The 21,593-nt window shown below is 36.7% G+C and overlaps 1 protein-coding gene across 1 annotated transcript; it reads right to left on the bottom strand.

Moving 5' to 3' along the window:
* Positions 1–12,081: 12,081 nt before the first annotated feature.
* Positions 12,082–12,567, bottom strand: LOC140861446 (uncharacterized). The gene has a single exon (XM_073264465.1). The coding sequence runs from the start codon at positions 12,565–12,567 to the stop codon at positions 12,082–12,084; it is 486 nt and encodes a 161-aa protein (XP_073120566.1).
* Between the last annotated feature and the right edge of the window lie 9,026 nt (positions 12,568–21,593).

Raw genomic sequence — 21,593 nt, 5'->3', positions numbered from 1 at the left:
CCTTCTCCTTTGGTTTGACTAATTGAAGTAGCTCATTGTTCCCTGTCATATGTCTAGAACATCCACTGTCTAGATACCATATGCTAGGGAGAACAATTTTCCTATTTCCCTACAAGAAGAGATTTTGGTACCCTTTAGTTCTTTTGGGTCCACAGTGTTAGAAAAGAAAAATACAAAACAGATTTCCAAGAGTTCAGCCTCTCATAGCGACATAATCGCCACTTTTCAAGAGTGCTCCCAGTTGTAGGTAGGGCTATGCCTCTTTAAAAACCTATTTCCTTGGACAGAGCAGCGTTCATCAGGAAGACCAGTCGCAAGTCAAGGCAGTTTAAACCGGTCTATGATGAACTCCCTTGGATCATGATCTCATAATGCCGACTAATGAGTTGTTAAGTACTCTTAGGCCTCCATTTCATATAGCTCTTTTTATCATATTGATATTTTAAAGATCTACACTTATGTCTAGCATGTCCTATTTTAAAACAGTAAGAACATGCAGGGGGTGATCTCATTTTTGCTTTAGCAATTAGACTAGTGAAATCTATAGATTTCTTACCATACCCTATTCCACCCTTATCAAAACTACATTTTTGCATGCTTAGTAAATTATTCAAGTTATTACTACTTACATTGAATTTATCAAAAGATTTCTCAAAGTGAGCTATGTCATCTTTTAATCTTAGGTTTTCATGCTCCTTAGTTTCTAATTCATGTTTGAGCTTTCTATTTTCTTTTTAATGAGATTTAGCCATATCAAACATGTTTTTATATGCATGTAGTAGTTCGTCATAGGAAGGTACCTCATCATCGTCGTCGGAGACGATGTCATCACTTTTAGCCATGAGGCAGATGTTGGCTTCCTCCTCGTCATCGTCGATATCGCTCCAAGTGACTAAAAGTGCTTTCTTCTTTCCCTTGTCAACTTTTTTTTTAAGAGGACACTCATTTGCATAGTGGCCTTGTTGTTGACAGTTGTAGCAAGTAACTTCCTTATCCGGCTTCTTTTGGAATTTGTTTCCTCGCATGAATCGTTTGAACTTTCTTGCGAAGAGCGCCATATCATCATTATCATCATCTTCTTTGGATTGGCTAGATAGAGCAATCCCCTTTGCCTTGGTATCTTCTTTCTTTAATTCCTTCCTTGTTGATAATTCCAGCTCATGGGTTTTTAGAGTCTCATGTATTTGATCAAGATCGTAGGATGCGGTGTCGCCTTTGTTTGACTCGATGATGGCCGTCCTCTTGGCATCCCACTCCTTGGGTAAGGCGCGTAGAGCTCTCCTCCATACTTGTTTGGTTGGATATTGTTCCCCGAGTTGGGCTAGCTCATTGATAATTTGAGTAAGCCTTCGGAACATAGTATCTACATCTTCGTTTGATTCCATCTCGAATGTTTCATATTTTAGTTGGAGTAGATCGATCTTCGTCTCTTTGACTTGATTAGTCCCTTCATGGCATATCTCCAACTTGTCCCATATCTCTTTAGCGGATGAGCACATTGAGATCCGGTTGTACTCATTCATATCTAAGGAAAAATGAAGAATATTCATGGTTTTAGCATTTTGAGAAATTAATCGCATGTCCTCCTTGGAAAAGTCGTCCATTCCCTTGGGAATTTTGACACCCTCAACCTCTTTAGTAGGTATGTAGGGACCTTTCACAGTAACTTTCCAAAGATCATAATCTAAGGATTGGATATATAGGGACATTCGGTTTTTCCAATATCCGTAGTTTATGCCATTGAAAAGAGGAGGATGATTTGTTGATTGCCCTTGAGCATAGTCTCTTGCTAGATTTGCCATAGAGCCTTTTTGAAAATATTTTGTAAAAATGTGGCTCTGATACCACTTGTTAGAACCTAATGGGGGGGATTTAGGTTCTATTGGCAACTTTAGCAATTTAAAGCGATTATGCTAGTACGCAAGCGGAAGACTTAAGCAATCAAATAATAAGTGCGGTAAATAAATGCGTAATGTAAATAACGCAGTAAAAGGGATAAGAGATGTTTATGGAAGTTCGACGATAAATCGTCTACGTCTCCCCTTCTTGGTTAAGTCGATTAACCAAGGATCCACTAGCACTTCGAACGTCTTGGCCTTGATGGCTCCAAGGATAGCCTTACAACTTGACACGATCACGCGCCGATACAACTCAACACTCTTGACCTTAAGGGCTCCAAGGATAGCCTCAACCCTCGTAAAATATACTTGGCTTCACACACAAGTGTTTACAAAACCGAGCAACCAACTCACAAACAAACAACCCTTGATTTTACAACCCCGTATACAACTCGATATGTGAATATATTTTGAACACTCAAAAGGGGCTACAAATTGCTAAACAAATGGCTTGAATAATGCTTGAGAGGATTGAGAGACTTGAAGATGTTGGGATGGATTGAATGGCCTCAGAATGCCTCCTTTTATAGCTGAAAATTCGACATCGATCGGAACTTCCGATCCCTGCATCGGAGCTTCCGAAATTTCAATTCTCAGACACGCGGGTGTACTGGATCGGAACGTCCGATCCACTTCGGAGCTTTCGATCGGCGCAATAAATGTGTTGTCGGGCAAAAGTCTTCCGGACAAGATTATCAGGCGGCCATTCAAGATCGGAACGTCCGATCACGTTCGGTGATTCCGATCTGCTTCACTTCGTTGCCTCCGATCTGCTTCCGAACAATATAATATTCTTAGAAAATGATCGGACCTTCCGATCATAGAACGGAGCTTCCGAACTTGTTCTACGTAGCTTTCGTTTTTCATTCCGAACAATATAAAGCTCCCTGGAAATAGATCGGAGCTTCCGAACCCTGTTCGGAGCTTTCGATCTACCCTTAGCTTTCGAAGACGCTTCTGATCATGATCGGAGGTTCCGATCTCCAATCGGAGCTTCCGATCCCGTAGTAGTATACTTCTTCGAATTTTGTTTTTGATCTTGAGTATTAATTTAGTCTTAATTCATCTTGAAAATTTTAATTCTGTAATAAGCTCAATGTAAATAATAGTAACATTTTAACCTAGATTTGTTAATCATCAAAACATAGAGAAATAAGACTTGTTAATGCATTAAAAATATTAATCTCATAATTCGAGATTTATATGCGTCTAAGGCGTAACAGTGTCGATGTAGGTCGCTTGAGTGAGTCCTATCATTCTCTTAGATCTATCTCTATAGATCTGTATTCCTAGAATATAGGAAGCCTCACCCAAGTCCTTCATCGAAAATCTACCTGATAACCATATTTTTTTTGGCTATAACATCTCTACATCATTCCCAATGAGTAGGATGTCGTCAACATAAAGCACTAAGAATGTCACAGCATCCTTAACTACTTTCTTGTACACGCACGGTTCCTCCTGGTTCTTGATGAAACCAAAGTCCTTTATTGTTTCATCAAATTTTTGGTTCCAACTTCTTGACGCCTGTTTGAGACCATAAATTGATCTCTGAAGTTTGCATACCTTATGCTCGCTTCCCATGGATTTGAATCCCTCGGGCTGCATCATATAGATCTCTTCCTTAATGTTTCCATTAAGGAACGCAGTCTTCATATCTATTTGTCATATCTCATAGTCATACCATGTTGCTATGGAAATTAAGTTTCTTATGGACTTGAACATTGCGACTGGTGAAAAGGTTTCATCATAGTCAACACCTTGTCTTTGTGTATAACCTTTTGCGACCAATCGTGCCTTGTAGGTCAGCACCTTACCATCAGGCCCAAGTTTTCTCTTGTAGATCCATTTACACCCTATAGGAACAATTCCATCGGGAGGATCTACTAAAGACCAAACTTGGTTTGCATGCATGGAGTCTATTTCAAACTGCATGGCTTCAAGCTATAAATTCGAATTGGCATCAGAAATTGCCTCCTTGAAGTTTCTTAGATCACATCCAATGATGGGTTCAATTTGATCCCCTTCAAGTAGGAGATTAAGTCGAACAGGAGGTCTAGAAGCCCTTTCGGATTTTCTAAGAAGTGGCGTGTCATTTATTGGTTCCTGAGGTGTGGGATCGTTATTTTGTATCTCGGGTTCTTCTCAAACTTCTTCGAGTTCCATCATCTTGCCTTTTCTTTCAAGTAAGAACTCCTTCTCCAGGAAGGTGGCATTCCTAAAAAACAAACACTTTTGTTTCAGTGGGATGATAGAAGTAATATCCAATCGAATTCTTTGGATACCCTACAAAATAACACAAGGTGGATCGACTATCCAACTTATCTCCCACTGTCTACTTCACGTAAGCAGGACATCCCCAAATCCTCATGTACGAATACTTAGGAGTTTTCCAGTCCATAATTCGTATGGAGTTTTATTCACTACTTTAGTGTGGACATTGTTCAACAACAATACCGTCGTTTCAAGTGCATAGCCCCAAAACGAAGGTGGGAGCTCAGTGAAGCTCATCATAGATCGAACCATGTCCAACAGAGTTCGATTCCGACGCTCTGCTACACCATTAAGCTGAGGTGTGGCAGGAGGTGTCCACTGAGAAAGAATCCATTTTCTTTCAGATAGTCTAAAAACTCGGTACTCAAGCATTCACCGCCTCGATCAGATCGAAGTGCTTTAATACTTTTTCCTAGCTGATTTTCTACTTCAGTCTTGAATTCTTTGAACTTTTCAAATGATTCAGACTTATATTTCATTAAATATAAATACCCATACCTAGAATAATCATCAGTAAAGGTAATAAAGTAGGTGTGACCATATTTAGTACCAATACTAAATGGGCCACAAACATCTGTGTCGATCAGATCCAATAGATTTTGACTACGCTCAGGCTTTCCCTTAAAAGGTGTTTAGTCATTTTTTCTTTCAGGGAAGACTCACAATTAGGTAGAGAGTTTATATCTGACATATCAAACATGCCCTCTCCCACTAGCTTGTTCATCCTCCGTGAGGAAATATGACCTAGCCTAGCATGCCAAAGGTTTGCTGGGTTTTGACTATCATTTTTCCTTTTTATTGTTGTTGCCGGTTTATCAACATAATTAACTGGTATGTCTTTTAATTTTAAGTTATATAGATCGTTTTCAAGTTATCCACATCCAATCAAACATTCATTCTTGTAAATATTGCAAATCTCATTCACAAAATTGCAAAAAAACCATCACTATCAAGCATAGAAACAGAAATAATGTTTTTAACCAAATCTGGCACAAATAAAACATCTCTCAGAAATAACTTAAAATTGTTCTGCAAAATTAAATAAACATCTCCCACAGCTTTGGCCTCAACTCTGGAACCATTTTCGAGCCTCAACTGGGTCTCACCCATCCTCAGCTTACGACTTCTTGACATCACCTGCAAATCATTGCAAATGTGAGATCCTCATCCGGTATCCAATACCCAAGAAGTAGTATTAAGTGAAACATTTATTTCAATATAAAACATACCCTTCGCAGTTCGCAACTGCTCGAGATATTCCTTGCAGTTACGTTTCCAGTGACCGGGTTTCTTGCAGTGATGACAAACATCTTCAGACTTGTCCATGTTAGAAGCTTTGGTCTTGTGCTTCTTCTTGGGCCCAGTTTTTTTGGGTGGAGCAGAATGTTTCTTACCCTTGGCACTTGGCCCCTTCTTCGCAGAAGAAAAGGAGCCCACCAAGAGAACAGGTTTATCATTCTTTAATGTGGCCTCATAAGGGACAAGCATATTGACCATCTCTTCAAGGGTAGCCTCTATCTTGTTCATATTAAAGTTCACCAAAAAATCGTCAAACGATGAAGGAAGAGAAAGAAGCAGTAAGTCCACACATAGTTCGTGCTCCAATGTCAACTCGAGGGTCACCAATTTTTCAATGAGCCAAATCATGTGTACCCCATGCTCACGGACCTAAGTCCCATCTCGCATGCGGCATGTCATTACCTCTTTGACAGTGGTGTACCGCTCAGATCTCGACTGAGCTCCAAAAAGTTCCTTGAGGGTCTTGTGAATGTCAGCAACATTCACTGCATCCTCAAATCGCCTCTGAAGTTCATCAGACATCGAAGCCTGCATGTAGCACTTGGCCTTGATATCATGGTCCCACCATTTATCAAGTTTGGCCAACTCTTCCGGACTCACATCAGTCGGGGCTTCCTTCGGAGGAGAATTTTCTAACACGTATAAAATCTTTTCCGAGCATAGGACAATATTCAACTTATGGAACCATTTCGTATAGTTTGCGTCAGTCAGTTTGTTTTGTTCGAGAATGGAAAAGAGAGGATTACGTGAATTCATTGTAACGTTATACTGAAAAGATAACAGACAATAATCGGTGATTGTCTAATTAATTTACTAAGACATAAAATAAGGCGAGTTTAATTTTATGAATTACTCTCCCACTATTTTAACGATTTCATCACCCTCTAGTGAAAACGAGAAAACCATTTTCTTTAGTAGGAACATGGAGCCCGATTTACGAATTATAGTTCCGAATAAAATCAGCCAATTATAATTTTAAAAAGGTAGAGTTCAATTGCTGCTATAGCAACCTCCATGGTTTTTTTTTACCTCAAATCCAATAAAGGGCCCAATAATATGATGTCGTTTAAAGTGATATGTCAAGTTGACCCATCAATATTAAGTTGTGATGGACGGTCGCTATGTGGACCCCCAATAATATGAGGTGATCCCATGGGAGTTCCACCCAACTTTCAACAATTGTCTACTCAATGTACAGCTTTCCGGTGAACGGGCCTTCCCAATAATATGAGATGGACCACGGTCGCGGGTAGCATCTATCATGCATTGATAGTTGATGGAAGGTAGGAAAATATAAACTATATTTAATTTCCCTTTTATTAAACTTGATATTAATTTTATATCATATTTAAAATGACGAATTTTAATTTTGAAAATTTGTCTCATCATTTAATAAATTTGTATGCTTGCGGGATTCATACAATTTAGTCTAAACATGCATACAACAATAATATCAAATATTAAATAAAGGATGATCGATGCCTAAATCTAATCGACCCGTGGTTGCCAATCACGAGTCTAAGTCCAATCCTAGGTGATATGCAAGTATGCAATTCAATCCTATTACATTGAGCTTCCAATTTACATTTCTTCGGTCTTTATCGTCTGATAAGCCCACCATTGTCTTCAAATCTTTATCTCCCACTAAGTCTAATAAATTTCAATGACAAGTAGGGGATACATATTTAAGGGTGGGAACGGGCCATAAACCAGGTCCACTTTTATTACAAATGACAAATCAAATTGGGCCATAATACAAGCCCATTAATAAACCCAACAATAATAATAAAAAAAACCAAATGTAAACAACTTAACATACACCTAAAAATTGGTCATGGCAATCGATCATCCTTTTATCCAATTATTTAATTCAATTAAATGATTGGATAACATGCAATTCTAAATGACAATATATTTAAACAGATAAAATCATATTTTATCTAATTTATCCATAAAATCATATTTTATACATAAAATCTAATTTTATATATAAAATCATATTTTATTATCAATTGTACAAAAATACTTAATTTTCATGAAATTTAATTTATTGGACTAAATATATAAATTTTCCAAAAATTCAAATTTATCCAAAAATTAATTTTCTTAAAAATCCGGGTTCAAACAAATTTGACCCATTGCCTCGTGGACCAACCGAGATAATCTTCAATCAGTCTAAAATTTATAATTTCTAAAATTATATAAAAAAATTAATTTAAATTCTGGGGCTGCCCGGGCAGCCCACCCTGCCCTGCTAGGCGCTCTCGGCCCAGCCGCTGGGCTACTGGGCCGCCTCCTGTGGCCCATTTGCACGCTGGGTTAGGGCAACATTTGCCCAAGCCTAGCCGCCAGGTTGCAGGGCCGCCTCGCGTGGCCCAACTGTGTGATGGGCTAGGGCAACGTTTGCCCTAGCACATCACGTTGGGCTGCCGAGCGCAGCCCAGTTGCGTGCCAGGCGGCGGCTGGCCGATGCCCTTTTGGGCAGCGAGCAGTCCCAAAATTTTTTTTTCCTTGTTTTCTCTGAAAACCGAGGCTTGGTACAATTTTTGATAAAATTTTAATCTTAAGATCCGAGAGCAACCTAGCTCTAATACCACTGTTGGAACACGTTCTCGGTCTGTCAGATCTGATACCCGTAGCAGCGAAAGGTTTTAAAATTTTTATTTTCTGATCTGGAACGATTCCAGATTGTGGGTATCAAATCCTAACGATTAAAACGAATAAGTAAAATAAAACAAGAATTAAATTTTACCTCTCAAGTCTCAACTTGAGGTTATGGACTCCAACAGATAAACCTGCTCTTCTTGTATATTCCAGGAACTGATGGCTCGATCAACTCCTGAATCAGGTCCACGAACAGAAATCTAAACCCTCTGACAGACTGCTCTAGAAATTCTATCAGAAGTTTCTATGAAGAGAATTAACATATTTGATCTGTTAAACTAGACTGCAATTTCGAAAATTGCAGCCTAGAATTTTCGAACACAGAGAAGGGAAGTAGGCGGCCAACCCTAGAGAGAACACTCTAGGTTTTTCAAAAATTATGAGACCTTGTCTTCAATTTATGTACTGCAATAACTTATTTATAACATGGGCTGCTAACAGCTTATGGACCATTAGTCATAAGTTCAAGTCTGACAAACAAAACTCGCATGTTTAGAAATTAATATAAAATTCATCGTGGCTCAAATTGATAAACCAATTTTACCAATGTGTACAAAAACCTTTTCTGCATATTTTAAAGTCAAGATAAATTTTCTGAATCCGAATTCAGTGGTTTCCAAAAATGGCATCCCTATGTCATTTTAAAAAATCTCACTCCCTCTACTCATCAATAAGAAGTCCTACTTCTCATTCGCTAAATTTAACTCATTAAATTTAATTATCTCAACAGGGGTTAGAAATCTATTACTTGTGTAACCCTCAATGGTTCAGGGATACAGCTAGCCATGGGCCCACAACTCCTTGTGACTCAGAACAACAATTTCCGACTTGCCCATCGAATCATGGTAAGAGCGCCTAGCAACATCGCCCCATGATTCCCTAGGTATCACTAATAGTGCCTGCAAGAACCAGTGGGTTTAGGTTAGCGTACAGTACGGTCCCTTCATCCATATATCCTGATCGAATCAACAACCATTGGTATATCGAGAGTCGTTCGAGATTCGATAACTATGCAATGCATCTTGAAGATCAAATAGTGACATCGCATGTGTAACTAGGAAACCAAGTAACCTAAATCACATCATGTACTCTGGCCAGATATTTGTCACACTAATATTTCCTCAGATCGCATAGGATATCCACACTCGCAAGCGTGTGGTGAATCCTTGACAACAAAGCATTGACTCCTATATGTGTCGTAACTATATCCAATCTCGACACCTGATGACCCTCATGGAGTCGGTAAACGAGTCAAAGTACATTACTTGCATATATAGTCTCCATGATGTTTCAAGTAGTAAGGACTAATAGTGTACAACCAAAATCATGGACTTATCCACTCAATTAGTGAAAACCACTTGGAAAGTCCGAGTAGGGTAGTTCGATCATCCATCCAATGAATATCCATTTGCATGCTTCGAACATCTCTATGTTCCAATCCAATGAAACGTGGTACTCGGCATCGCAAATGCTAGTCTCAATCTCGAGCGATCCTTATCCTTATTGTGGATGGCTCAATTGACTAGGAATTGGTTTAGAATATACAGTGCTTATAAGATGTGTTTCATGATAGTCATCCATATTCACTATCACATCTTACGTGCACTCTAGTATATTCAAGGTCTTTATCTAAACATTGTATAGTACGTCACAATATAATAATATGATAAAAGATAAAGTAAATGCAAATGAAAAGTGTAAATTACATTAAACAAAGATTGTTTACAAATAGAGTCATAAAATCCCTTAGCCACAAGTTTGCTAACAGGGCACCCACTCTTTCAGGAATGCCCGAGAAAGGGACCGGAGGATCCGAAGACGTTCGGTTCGAACAATCCGAAGTGAGGATCGGACGCTCCGAACGTGATCGGATGGTCCGTCGGCAGGAGCAGATGGTCCGATCAGGACTAGGGCTTATGTCATCATCTACATCAGCAAGATGACATCATGGTTGATGCATTGATGGGACTTCGGATGCCCCGATGACGGGATCGGACGCTCTGATCGCATTCGAAGGCTTTGAACGGGGTTCGGACGGTCCGAACATTGTCTATAAATAGAGGAGCCGAGATTCATTTTCAAGCGCACCGAACTCCTCTCTTCTCTCGATTCCTTAGCCTTCTAACTTAGAACTAGGGAATTTTAGGCGTCCTATTGGGAATCCGGAAGTAGTGCAGCGATCCAGGAGTCGTAGCGGAGCTGTGTAAAATGCTAAGCATTCAAGAACAATAAATACATGAAGGGTAGCAACTTTATTCAACCAACAAGCTTACAAAGTGGTACATGTATTCAAACTTAATTCTAAGTTTGCAAAAACTATATTGATACAAGTTTTGACATTAAACATACATGCTCAACTTCATATATAACAAAAGTTTGACATTAACTTCTATAACTTAAACCCGAAGTCTCCATATCTAAAATTCTCCCAAAGCTCATGGCCTCCTATGGCTCGGCCCTGAATCAGCTGTTGCAATGCACACACAAAGACAAAGCAACAACCGGACAAACTGGTAAGTATAAACTTAGTATGAAACAACGGAAACATATAAGGAAACATATATGGAAAGATTCATGCATTTCAAATATAAATCACAACGAAATGAAAGGAAAATGGCAAGGCTGTCAAGGAAACAATGCCCAATAGAAGACAACGGTTCAAATGCTATAACGCATCAACTCATCATCAGGCTTAAACTCATCACTGATGCTTTAACCGAAGTCTAAGTATCAATGCTATGAACTCATCACTGATACTTGATATCTAAGCTAATAACTCATCAACGATATCATGGCAAGGTTAGAAGGAATATTAGGCTCAACATGCACCATAAGATGTCACAATACGCAATCATCTTACAAAGCCTAATAAGAACAAGCAATGCATAACCAAACATATAAACATGTAACACAAAGAAATTTTTGATTTGTGATGGGATTGAGAGGCCACTCATCTCGAATTTTATCCCCAATTCGATCGTCATTGAATCATACCTAAATACGGATAACAAGCTAACTCAATCCACAAGCTTGATCAAACTTCTTCCCGTTCGAAGTCGGAGGTCTCGAGTTTGTCAATCTTCAACCAACTCTGAAAATCAAGTATCAATGTGCTATAAACATCAGCAAACAACTCAACTATAGCACAACTCAATCAATAATTCAAAAGTGTAGCAATTTCTAAAACCGACGGCGTAACGGCTAAAAACCGGCAACCGAAACAATAATCAATGCACTATACAAATCCCATCTCATTCATAAACATCAAATATCAGTATGTATATACACATCCAACCATGATTCAGAATTGAACATTTCACATATTTCTTCAAAAATTCACTACAAATCAAATCGACGATCTTTCTCCGATCCGTCTTCGAATATATAACCGGTACTAGCTCAAGCACATGTATAACCAATAATAATAAAATTCCATCTTCAAATTTAAAATCAAGTATGATAGAACTTAAGAAAACTTACGCCAAAACATAGCTCTCGGAGAGGTGATTGCGAATATATATTCAAATCTGAATTCTGACGGACGGATATTAAAAAATCGAAGCTTTAAAAGATGAGAAATGGTGTGGGTTAGTGTTTCTGATTCTTTTCCTTTGGCTTCTGGTTTTTACACGATGGAATGATAAGGAGGAAATGTAAAATTTGATATATATTGACCAATTTGCAGTTTAGTCCCTAAACTTTTGCATAATTGCAAATCAGTCCCCGAACAATCTTTTTAATTCAATTTCAATCCTAAATAATTTAATAATATTATAATTCAAATATAAACTCAAAAATTCTCAAATTAAATATTTTTGGATTAAAATTAAATAATTTCGGGCCTTACAATTCTCCCCCTCTAAGACATGATTTCGTCCTCTAAATCACATGAAATTTGTAAACACATAAGATAAAGAAATATTACAGATACTGAATAAGAATAGCATCAATGAAATAGTTCTGGATAGCGCTGCCTCATATCCTGTTCTACCTCCCAAGTTGCTTCTTCAACTCCGTGTCTACTCCACTGCACTTTAACAAGTGAAATGGATTTGTTTCTGAGCTGCTTTTCTTTATGATCAAGGACTTGAATAGGTCGTTCAACATAGCTCAGTGTTTCATCCAGCTCAGCCTCATCTGAACGAAGTACGTGGGAAGCATCTGGCTCATATTTCCTCAGCATAGACACGTGAAATATGTCATGTATACCGGATAGCGATGGAGGTAATGCCAATCGATATGAAAGATAACCAATCTTTTCCAGAATCTCATAAGGCCCAATAAACCTCGATGATAACTTACCTCTATTTCCAAATCGAACAGTGCCTCGGAAAGGATATATCTTCAAAAATACTCGATCACCCTGTTCAAAGCTTAGAGGTCTACGCCTCACATTTGCATATTTGTCTTGTCGATCTTGTGCTGCTTTCATTCAGGACTGTATCAACTTTACTTTATCAGACATTTCTCTAATCATATCTGGCCCTGTATCTGGTGTTTCAGAAAGATCATCCCAAAATAACGGATACCTGCATTTCTTACCATACAGTGCTTCGAATGCAGCCATTTCAATGCTTGTCTGATAACTGTTATTATAAGAAAATTCAACAAGTGGCAAAGATTCTTGCCAATTCACACCGAAATCAAGCACAACAGCTCTCAACATATCCTCCAAAATCTGAATAGTTCGCTATGATTTCCCATCTCTTCGAGGATGATAAGCTGTACTCAAATGTAAATGCGTACCTAGAGCTTCCTGGAGACTGTGCCAAAAATGAGAAGTAAATCAAGGATCTCGATCTGATACAATAGACTTAGGCACACCGTGTAATCTCACCACATCTCGGATATAAATATTGGCCATCAGATCATGATGATAAGTCATCTGATAAGGAATGAAACAAGCAGACTTAGTCAGTCTGTCAATCACCACCCAAATTTCATCGCATCCTCTCAAAGATCGTGGTATTTTTGTGACAAAATCCATCGTGATATAATCCAATTTCAATTCAGGAATTGCTAAACTGTGAAATAAACCACCTGGTTGCTTTCTCTCAGCCTTCACCTATTGAAAATTTAAGAATTTGGATACAAATTCTGTCACATCATTTTTCATTTGTTTCCACCAAAATTGCTATTTCAAATCGTTATACATTTTCCTACCACCAGGATGAATGCTAAATTTACAGCAATGTGCTTCACTCAGAATCTGATATTTCAATTCTGCAACATTAGGCACAACAATGCGTTTATTCACAAACAAAACGCCATCAATACTAACCTGATACTCTGATTCATGTCCAGCTCTGAGTTTCTCAATTGAATTCTGAATGTTTTGATCAGCTTTCTATGCTTCTTTAATTTTCAAAAAACAATTCAGGCTCAGCTTGGATTGCATAAACTCGGATAGGATGTACATCTGTATCAAAATCCAAGCCAGAAACACAGCAATATTTTGGGGACCTGGGTTGCTAATCTCATCTTAGGGCAATAAAAGATTAATTAACAATTAATCATGTAATAAAAGATTTTTCAAACCAAGAGGAAACAAAAAAAAAAATTTTAAAAAACTCAGCCCCTTGCTCGATCGGGCAAACTTTGCCGATCGAGCGAGCTAAATATTCAAACTCTCGGCCTGCATCCATTTTGGCCTCGCTCGATCGGTGAAAATCTCCCGATCGAGCGAGCCCAAAAACTCACTTCTCTGTTTTGGCAAAATACAGGCCTCGCTCGATCGGTGAAGTTCACCCGATCGAGCGGGCACCCTGTCCAGAGAATAAAAATGCTTCTTTGCTGTATAATTGATTCCAAATCTCATACAAACTTCATATAAACTTCTCAACATGATTCTACATAATTTACATGCATTCAAACTCATACTAAGTGATCTAGAATACATGAACTCTCAAGTATAAATCAATACTTGGCAAAAATAACATATACAAAGGTTCTTGCTATCTAACATGTATAACAAATATACATTACAAATCTTTCTGCTAAAAACCCGAATCCTCACATGCTAAGACTCTTCTCAAGCTATCCAAGCCAACTCTAGCTTGATCATGCCCCAACCTGATGCAATGCACACATATAAACAAAACAACAGCCGGATAACTCCGGTGAGAATAAATCTCAGTATAAAAGACATGCATATACATCATGAAAGCATATGGAAGCTATATGCCATAATAATCATAAAACATGTAATAACATGTAAATCATAGAATCATCATCGACTCATAAATTCTTGAATCATAACGATTCCTCTAAAGCAATAGAATACAAAGAATAACAATGCATTCATATCTAGAATGGCATATCACAACATGCTAGCATTTATAACTGCATATTCTAAACCATAGAAAACTCTAGGTTAATGCATAAATGCAATGCATGTTCCAAGGAATAGGCTATCAAATCTGATACCAATAAGCTTAGTTCTTGGGATCTCGGGGAATAAAATCTTTAACTAACCACCGACTCTCCCAATCGAGGTGGTGTTAAATATCTTAATTCCCCTGACTTTGGTGCAACTATAGTGAGTCATCTAGCTCTGGATATAAATCTATATTCCGTGCCATGAGTCATTTGACTCTGGAAGTAAATCTACATTCCATGCCACTCACTACAGTTCTCCAAACGTCATATGCACTCTAGGCCTTTCTGCCCTCTGTGCTATTCAAGGTAGGGTTCAAGATGAATGCAACATAATCTGTATGCATTAATCAAATAAATACTTATAAACATCTTGAACATATAAGTCAATATTCATAGCAACAAAAGCAAGTAAATCACATAAGAGCACTTAAACAACTAAGTATGTGATTTCAGGATAACTCGAAAACCACCACGTTCTCGAGTTGTTCTACCTGGCAAGAATAATGTCAACTCATACCTTTCATCGCGATTCAAACATCTTGATACTGATCAATCTTAAACTAACCAAATCGGTCATACAATTCTGCTCATTTCAATCAGTGCTACTTGAAGGTATTTTTTTATTCAACTTCAAACACTTCAAGTCATTCGAACTCAAACTCGTCGATTCAACTTCAATAATCTTCAATTCAAATCTGAAATAGATTATAACATATCTAAACATCAATTCCAATCTGAATCGATGTTTCTTTAAAGCTTATATAGTTCAAATCTTGCTAATACAATCGGAATTCAAACCAACGTCGCAACTATTCGAGTCCGATAAATCTTTCGATTCAAATATCATTATATCGTCATTCTCAACATAATCTCATATTCAATTCATCCACAATAAACTTGAAGATGAGCTCTAGACATTTAGAATGCATATCAATTCAAAATCTTGAACCGGCGGCATAACGATACAATTTCGGTCTTTCCAAAAGCTTAAACATCAATATGACAATCATATCAATCTCATATCATCACCAATTCTTCAGCTATATTTCGAAATATGCAGCCCCATAATTTCAGAATTTCAACAATTCTTTCAAAAATCGAAAACATGTTCAAACGACGATCTTTTCTCGAGCCATCTTAGATATGCTATCGTCGTATATGCTAGAACATGTTTATACAATCAAATCTTAATTCTAACAACATTATAAAATTCAAACATGGTAGAACTTCATAAAAATTACGTCAAAACGTAGCACTCGGAGCTGTGATCGCGAATATATGCTTAATCGGAAATTCTACCGGGCGGATTGAATTTAATCGGGACTAGAAATAATCGAAAATGGCATTAAAGAGGTTTCTGAATTTCCTCTATTGCTACTGCTCTATTCACGTGAATGATGCTAAGAATTATGTGCATTTAGATATATATTGGCCTAATTGCAATTTAGTCCCTGAATTCTTCAATATTTGCAAATGGGTCCTTGCTCGGATGTCATCCTCAAATTAAATCCTTGATATTTATCATCTTGGAATTCACATCTTAAGTTTCATAAATATCAATTCAAATATTTTTAATCTTTTAATTTAAGAATTCCGGATATTAAAATCTTAAAATCCGAAAAATCCTCAAATTAAATATTTCTGACCCGAAATTGAAATCTCTAATTTTCATAAATTCTTAAATTCATCTTTTCACTTTTATTCGGAATTTAAATCTTAAATCCCATAATTAAGAACTTAATATTTTCGGGCCTTACATTTCCTCCCCTCTAAGGAATGATTTCGTCCTCGAAATCGCATTCGATCTGACTGCGGATTCTCGTAAACTGTATAGCTGACTGAAGTAATACTGACTTAAATTCTCTAAGCTTTCGATATCTATTCTGATATCTTATCTTCTATCGTATCTTAATCTTCTTTCTGATTGCTTCTGCAATCATATCAATGCTTATTAACATATAGCACTGAGTCAACTTATATCTAAGTTGCTCTTTCTCGTGATCTAACTCTACATCAGTTAATCTGTCTTGCTTACAATATTATCAGCTTCTGTTTTATCTAACTGGACTGCAGATACATATTCTAGCTGATATTCTTCAGCCAATGCATATGGATAACAATTCATTTATCTGACAATTCACGATTGAGTATTAATCAATAAGCTAGATCAAATACTCATAGCTTCTGAAATCTTTTTCAGAACCTAATGATGCTTGGGAAAGAAATTCTTAACTGATCATTCTGTTCAGGCTTCATATTTCTATCTGTTACTCATTTGCTCATTCTATCTATGTTGTTCTGTTCTTATTCTGTTCAAAGCCATCTTCACATTCGCTATCATTTCGTGACTCATATCTGGTCTGATAGCTGATATTTATGTAAGATTGTTTCAATATAAAGACAATTCTGTGTTTCTGATCAATCAATCATCAAAATATTGTCTTTATATCTATCAAATAGATGTCACAGGAATCATAGTAATCACGTGGCAAATAATCAAGCAACTAGTACCGAATCTAGTACTATAGTTCTGAGCATATCCTCGGAAATCTGGATAATCACATCTGATAGTCCACTAACCAGAGGATGGTATAATGAAATCTCATACAACCAAACACTCAGAACATCTGACAATCAATGCCACAATCTAGAAAACAAATCTAAAGTCTCTATCTTGACAATATATTTCAATAATTCCTGTAATCTGATCATCTTGCTAAATGCATAACCAGTATCTTTTTATGTTTGTATCATATCTAATACAACATATTTATGAATCTGTTGAAATATACTACACTCTAAATCGCAAAATCATGACGATTCGAGTAGATTCGAACCAAAGTCGTTCAAAAAGTTGATCTGATTTCAACTCTTATGTAACTAATCTGTTACAGAAACCACTTGAGTTCTTCTTTTCTGCTTCTTTTACTGGAATTTTCGTATTGGTACTGTCAATTATGTCATATCTGCTTTCATTTCTTTCACCAATACTCATCTCCAAGTAAGAACTACATGTAACTCATACATGCTTAGACAACTGAATGGATATTAAATCTGTTGTCATATGCCTCTTTCAGCATCTGATATTTCATATCTAGAATATCTGGCATAATCAAAGGATTAATCCCCACAAACATTCATCTGTTCTGCTCTGCTGTCTTATCTCTTTTCTTAATCTAGCGTTCTCAATCAATCTGTTGCTTTTATCTGTCCAAACTAATTTGAGTTTAGCTTGGATCACAACAATTCTGATTGTTTAAGTATTTGCCAAGCATAAATATTCAACAAGTACAAATCTGTACCCAATAAATCCGATAATTATCTAAAACCCATAAATCTTGCTAATAGTCTGAATCTGAATTTCTATCAGTTACAAGCCAAATTCTTCAAGATAAACTGAATATTCACATCAAATAATCAAGAATTCTCAAATTTCAAATCAAAGGAACTCGCTCAAGTCAAGGTCACCCAAAATCAAACATTCTGAATGACAAAATCTGCACAGTGAAAACAACTCACTTGCATATCAAAACTTAAAGCGAGTAAATCAAATCAGACTCTATCAAAGGAATAAGAGTCAATCAAAATCGATCGAGATCGAATACAAAAACCTCAAAATCGATAGCAAGAAATTCAAGAATCAAGATTTCTATGATGGAATAGCTTCAGCAAAATTGAAGAAAAAGCTCGACTGTAACTGATTTTTCTTATTTTCTATTGATATGAGTTCATTTATTAATTCTTCATTCTCAGCTGACAATAGTCGAATATAATCTTTTCGACTTAACTTATTGTTATAGAATTAATCATTATTTCGGTACTACATAACTCTTTTCTACTCAATCTGCTAGCTGTTTTTGAAGTTTTTCAGTTTAAGTAATGCTCTTCTATACAAGTTGTCATAATACCATTGTACTAGACACCACTCTATATAGAACTGCATTCATGTCGTAGAAAAATCGATATATGTCATTGAACTATTTCTGTACATTCTAACCATTGACATAGCTGTCAATTCTAGGGTAATGCTGTACTAGTTCAATATATCGACTAAACTTCTACTGACATTCTTCCATGATCATCGTGATATAAACAGTACCGACATAATAGAAATTTATTTCTGCAACTCATATCAAATAGATCTCTACTCATTGCTATTGCTGATCTAACTTAATCACTGCACAGAATCAATCAATTCTTATCTGATACTCAGTTATTGAATTAATATCTATAATGCATATTCAATCTTATTTCCTCAAGTCTGCATTTCATCTTCTCTGTCTAATCATTCAAATGCATTTCTTCTACTCAAAGGCAAAAATCTCAGCAAATATATTGAATAAAGGCTCATCAGATACGGATTATAGCATAACAAATCACTAATCTATGACTGTATACTATGCAATCAATATATAAGCGGTTAACTAGAATTAACTCACTTACCTGTAATATGCTTATCTGATACAACTTGAGCCTTTCAATCTTTGCTTCTATTGCCACTATCTCTTGCTTCATAGCTATACTGCTATGGAAGTTGTAGTGGAGGTGATGATCTTAATTGTTTCCACAATTACAGAGGCATACATAAAAATTCAACTCTGCCTCGTACTACCGGTTAATGATTTCGTTCTTCTCTTACTGGCTTGAAATCAACTTATGCGTCTCTACTTCTCTATCATCTTTAGCATATACTGAAATAAACAATTCTATTTACTTACCTCCCAAACAATTTCAGTACTTCTTCTGGCAACTTCGCCAACTTCTTGCTAAGTCCTGGAGTTGATATAAAATCAGGCTGGTTCTATGTTCATCTGAATATGCTTCTCTTGAACAACTGATCCAACTCTTCAAATCAACTCCTTTCTAGACATAACATATTCTGTATCTTTCTGAGTTGATGATTCATAGCTTTGGAGTTGTTCAACTAACATACTCCTCAGTACAATCGGTTCAAAACCTTACCTCAACACGGTTCTGTTCTATCTGAGATTATGTTCTGTCTAAGGTTCTCATGCTATCTGCATAAGCTGTCTTATTCGATAACAGAAGCAATCGATATGGAAGAGACTATAACATACAATTTAAGTATAACATACATATAATCTCATGCTTCTGAATAGAACACATGCTTGCAAATTCTCATGCTTTTCACATAATACATGCTTGCAACGAATTCATTTATTTTAATGAATTCAAGAAATCATGCATATATATCAGCATATAAGCATGTAATTCGCATATCGATAAAGCAAGCAGTGTTCAATCAAAAAATCATCGTCGCATACAATTCTGTAAAGCAAGTAAATCATAATCATGCAATACTATAAATGCATGCGACTCAATCTACCCCGCTCAACTTCTATCTTATTCCAAGACTTTACGCTCTGATACCACCTGTTGTGGGGACCCGGGTTGCTAATCTCATCTTAGGGCAATAAAAGATTAATTAACAATTAATCATGTAATAAAAGATTGTTCAAACCAAGAGGAAACAAAAAAAAAATTTAAAAAACTCAGCCCCTCGCTCGATCGGGCAAACTTTGCCGATCGAGCGAGCTAAATATTCAAACTCTCTGCCTGCATCCATTTTGGCCTCGCTCGATCAGTGAAAATCTCCCGATCGAGCGAGCCCAAAAACTCACTTCTCTGTTTTGGCAAAATACAGGCCTCGCTCGATCGGTGAAGTTCACCCGATCGAGCGGGCACCCTCTCCAGAGAATAAAAATGCTTCTTTGCTGTATAATTGATTCCAAATCTCATATAAACTTCATATAAACTTCTCAACATGATTCTACATAATTTACATGCATTCAAACTCATACTAAGTGATCTAGAATACATGAACTCTCAAGTATAAATCAATACTTGGCAAAAATAACATATACAAAGGTTCTTGCTTTCTAACATGTATAACAAATGTACAGTACAAGTATTTCTGCTAAAAACCCGAATCCTCACATGCTAAGACTCTTCTCAAGCTATCCAAGCCAACTCTAGCTTAATCATGCCCCAACCTGATGCAATGCACACATACAAACAAAACAACAGCCGGATAACTCCGGTGAGAATAAATCTCAGTATGAAAGACATGCATATACATCATGAAAGCATATGGAAGCTATATGCCATAATAATAATAAAACATGTAATAACATGTAAATCATAGAATCATCATCGACTCATAAATTCTTGAATCATAACGATTCCTCTAAAGCAATAGCATACAAAGCATAACAAAGCATTCATATCTAGAATGGCATATCACAACATGCTAGCATTTATAACTACATATTCTAAACCATAGAAAACTCTAGGCTAATGCATAAATGCAATGCATGTGCCAAGGAATAGGCTATCAAATCTGATACCAATAAGCTTAGTTCTTGGGATCCCGGGGAATAAAATCTTTAACTAACCACCGACTTTCCCAATCGAGGTGGTGTTAAATATCTTAATTTCCTTGACTTTGGTGCAACTATAGTGAGTCATCTAGCTCTGGATATAAATCTATATTCTGTGCCATGAGTCATTTGACTCTGGAAGTAAATCTACATTTCATGCCACTCACTACAGTTCTCCAAACGTCATATGCACTCTAGGTCATTCTGCCCTCTGTGCTATTCAAGGTAGGGTTCAAGATGAATGCAACATAATCTGTATGCATTAATCAAATAAATACTGATAAACATCTTGAACACATAAGTCAATATTCATAGCAACAAAAGCAAGTAAATCACATAAGAGCACTTAAACAACTAAGTATGTGATTTCAGGATAACTCGAAAACCACCACGTTTTCGAGTTGTTCTACCTGGCAAGAATAATGTCAACTCATACCTTTCATCGTGATTCAAACATCTTGATGCTGATCAATCTTAAACTAGCCAAATCGGTCATACAATTCTGCTCATTTCAATCAGTGCTACTTGAAGGTATTTTTTTATTCAACTTCAAACACTTCAAGTCATTCGAACTCAAACTCGTCGATTCAACTTCAATAATCTTCAATTCAAATCTGAAATAGATTATAACATATCTAAACATCAATTTCCAATCTGAATCGTTGTTTCTTTAAAGCTT

The sequence above is a fragment of the Henckelia pumila genome, chromosome 4 (genome assembly GCF_033568475.1).
Source record: "Henckelia pumila isolate YLH828 chromosome 4, ASM3356847v2, whole genome shotgun sequence".
Lineage (NCBI taxonomy): Eukaryota > Viridiplantae > Streptophyta > Magnoliopsida > Lamiales > Gesneriaceae > Henckelia > Henckelia pumila.
This window is presented reverse-complemented; position numbering and strand designations above follow the sequence as displayed.

What these genes read in the sequence shown, in the direction of transcription:
- LOC140861446 (XM_073264465.1), bottom strand. Translation starts at nt 12,567, where the DNA reads ATGAAAGCAGCACAAGATCGACAAGACAAATATGCAAATGTGAGGCGT.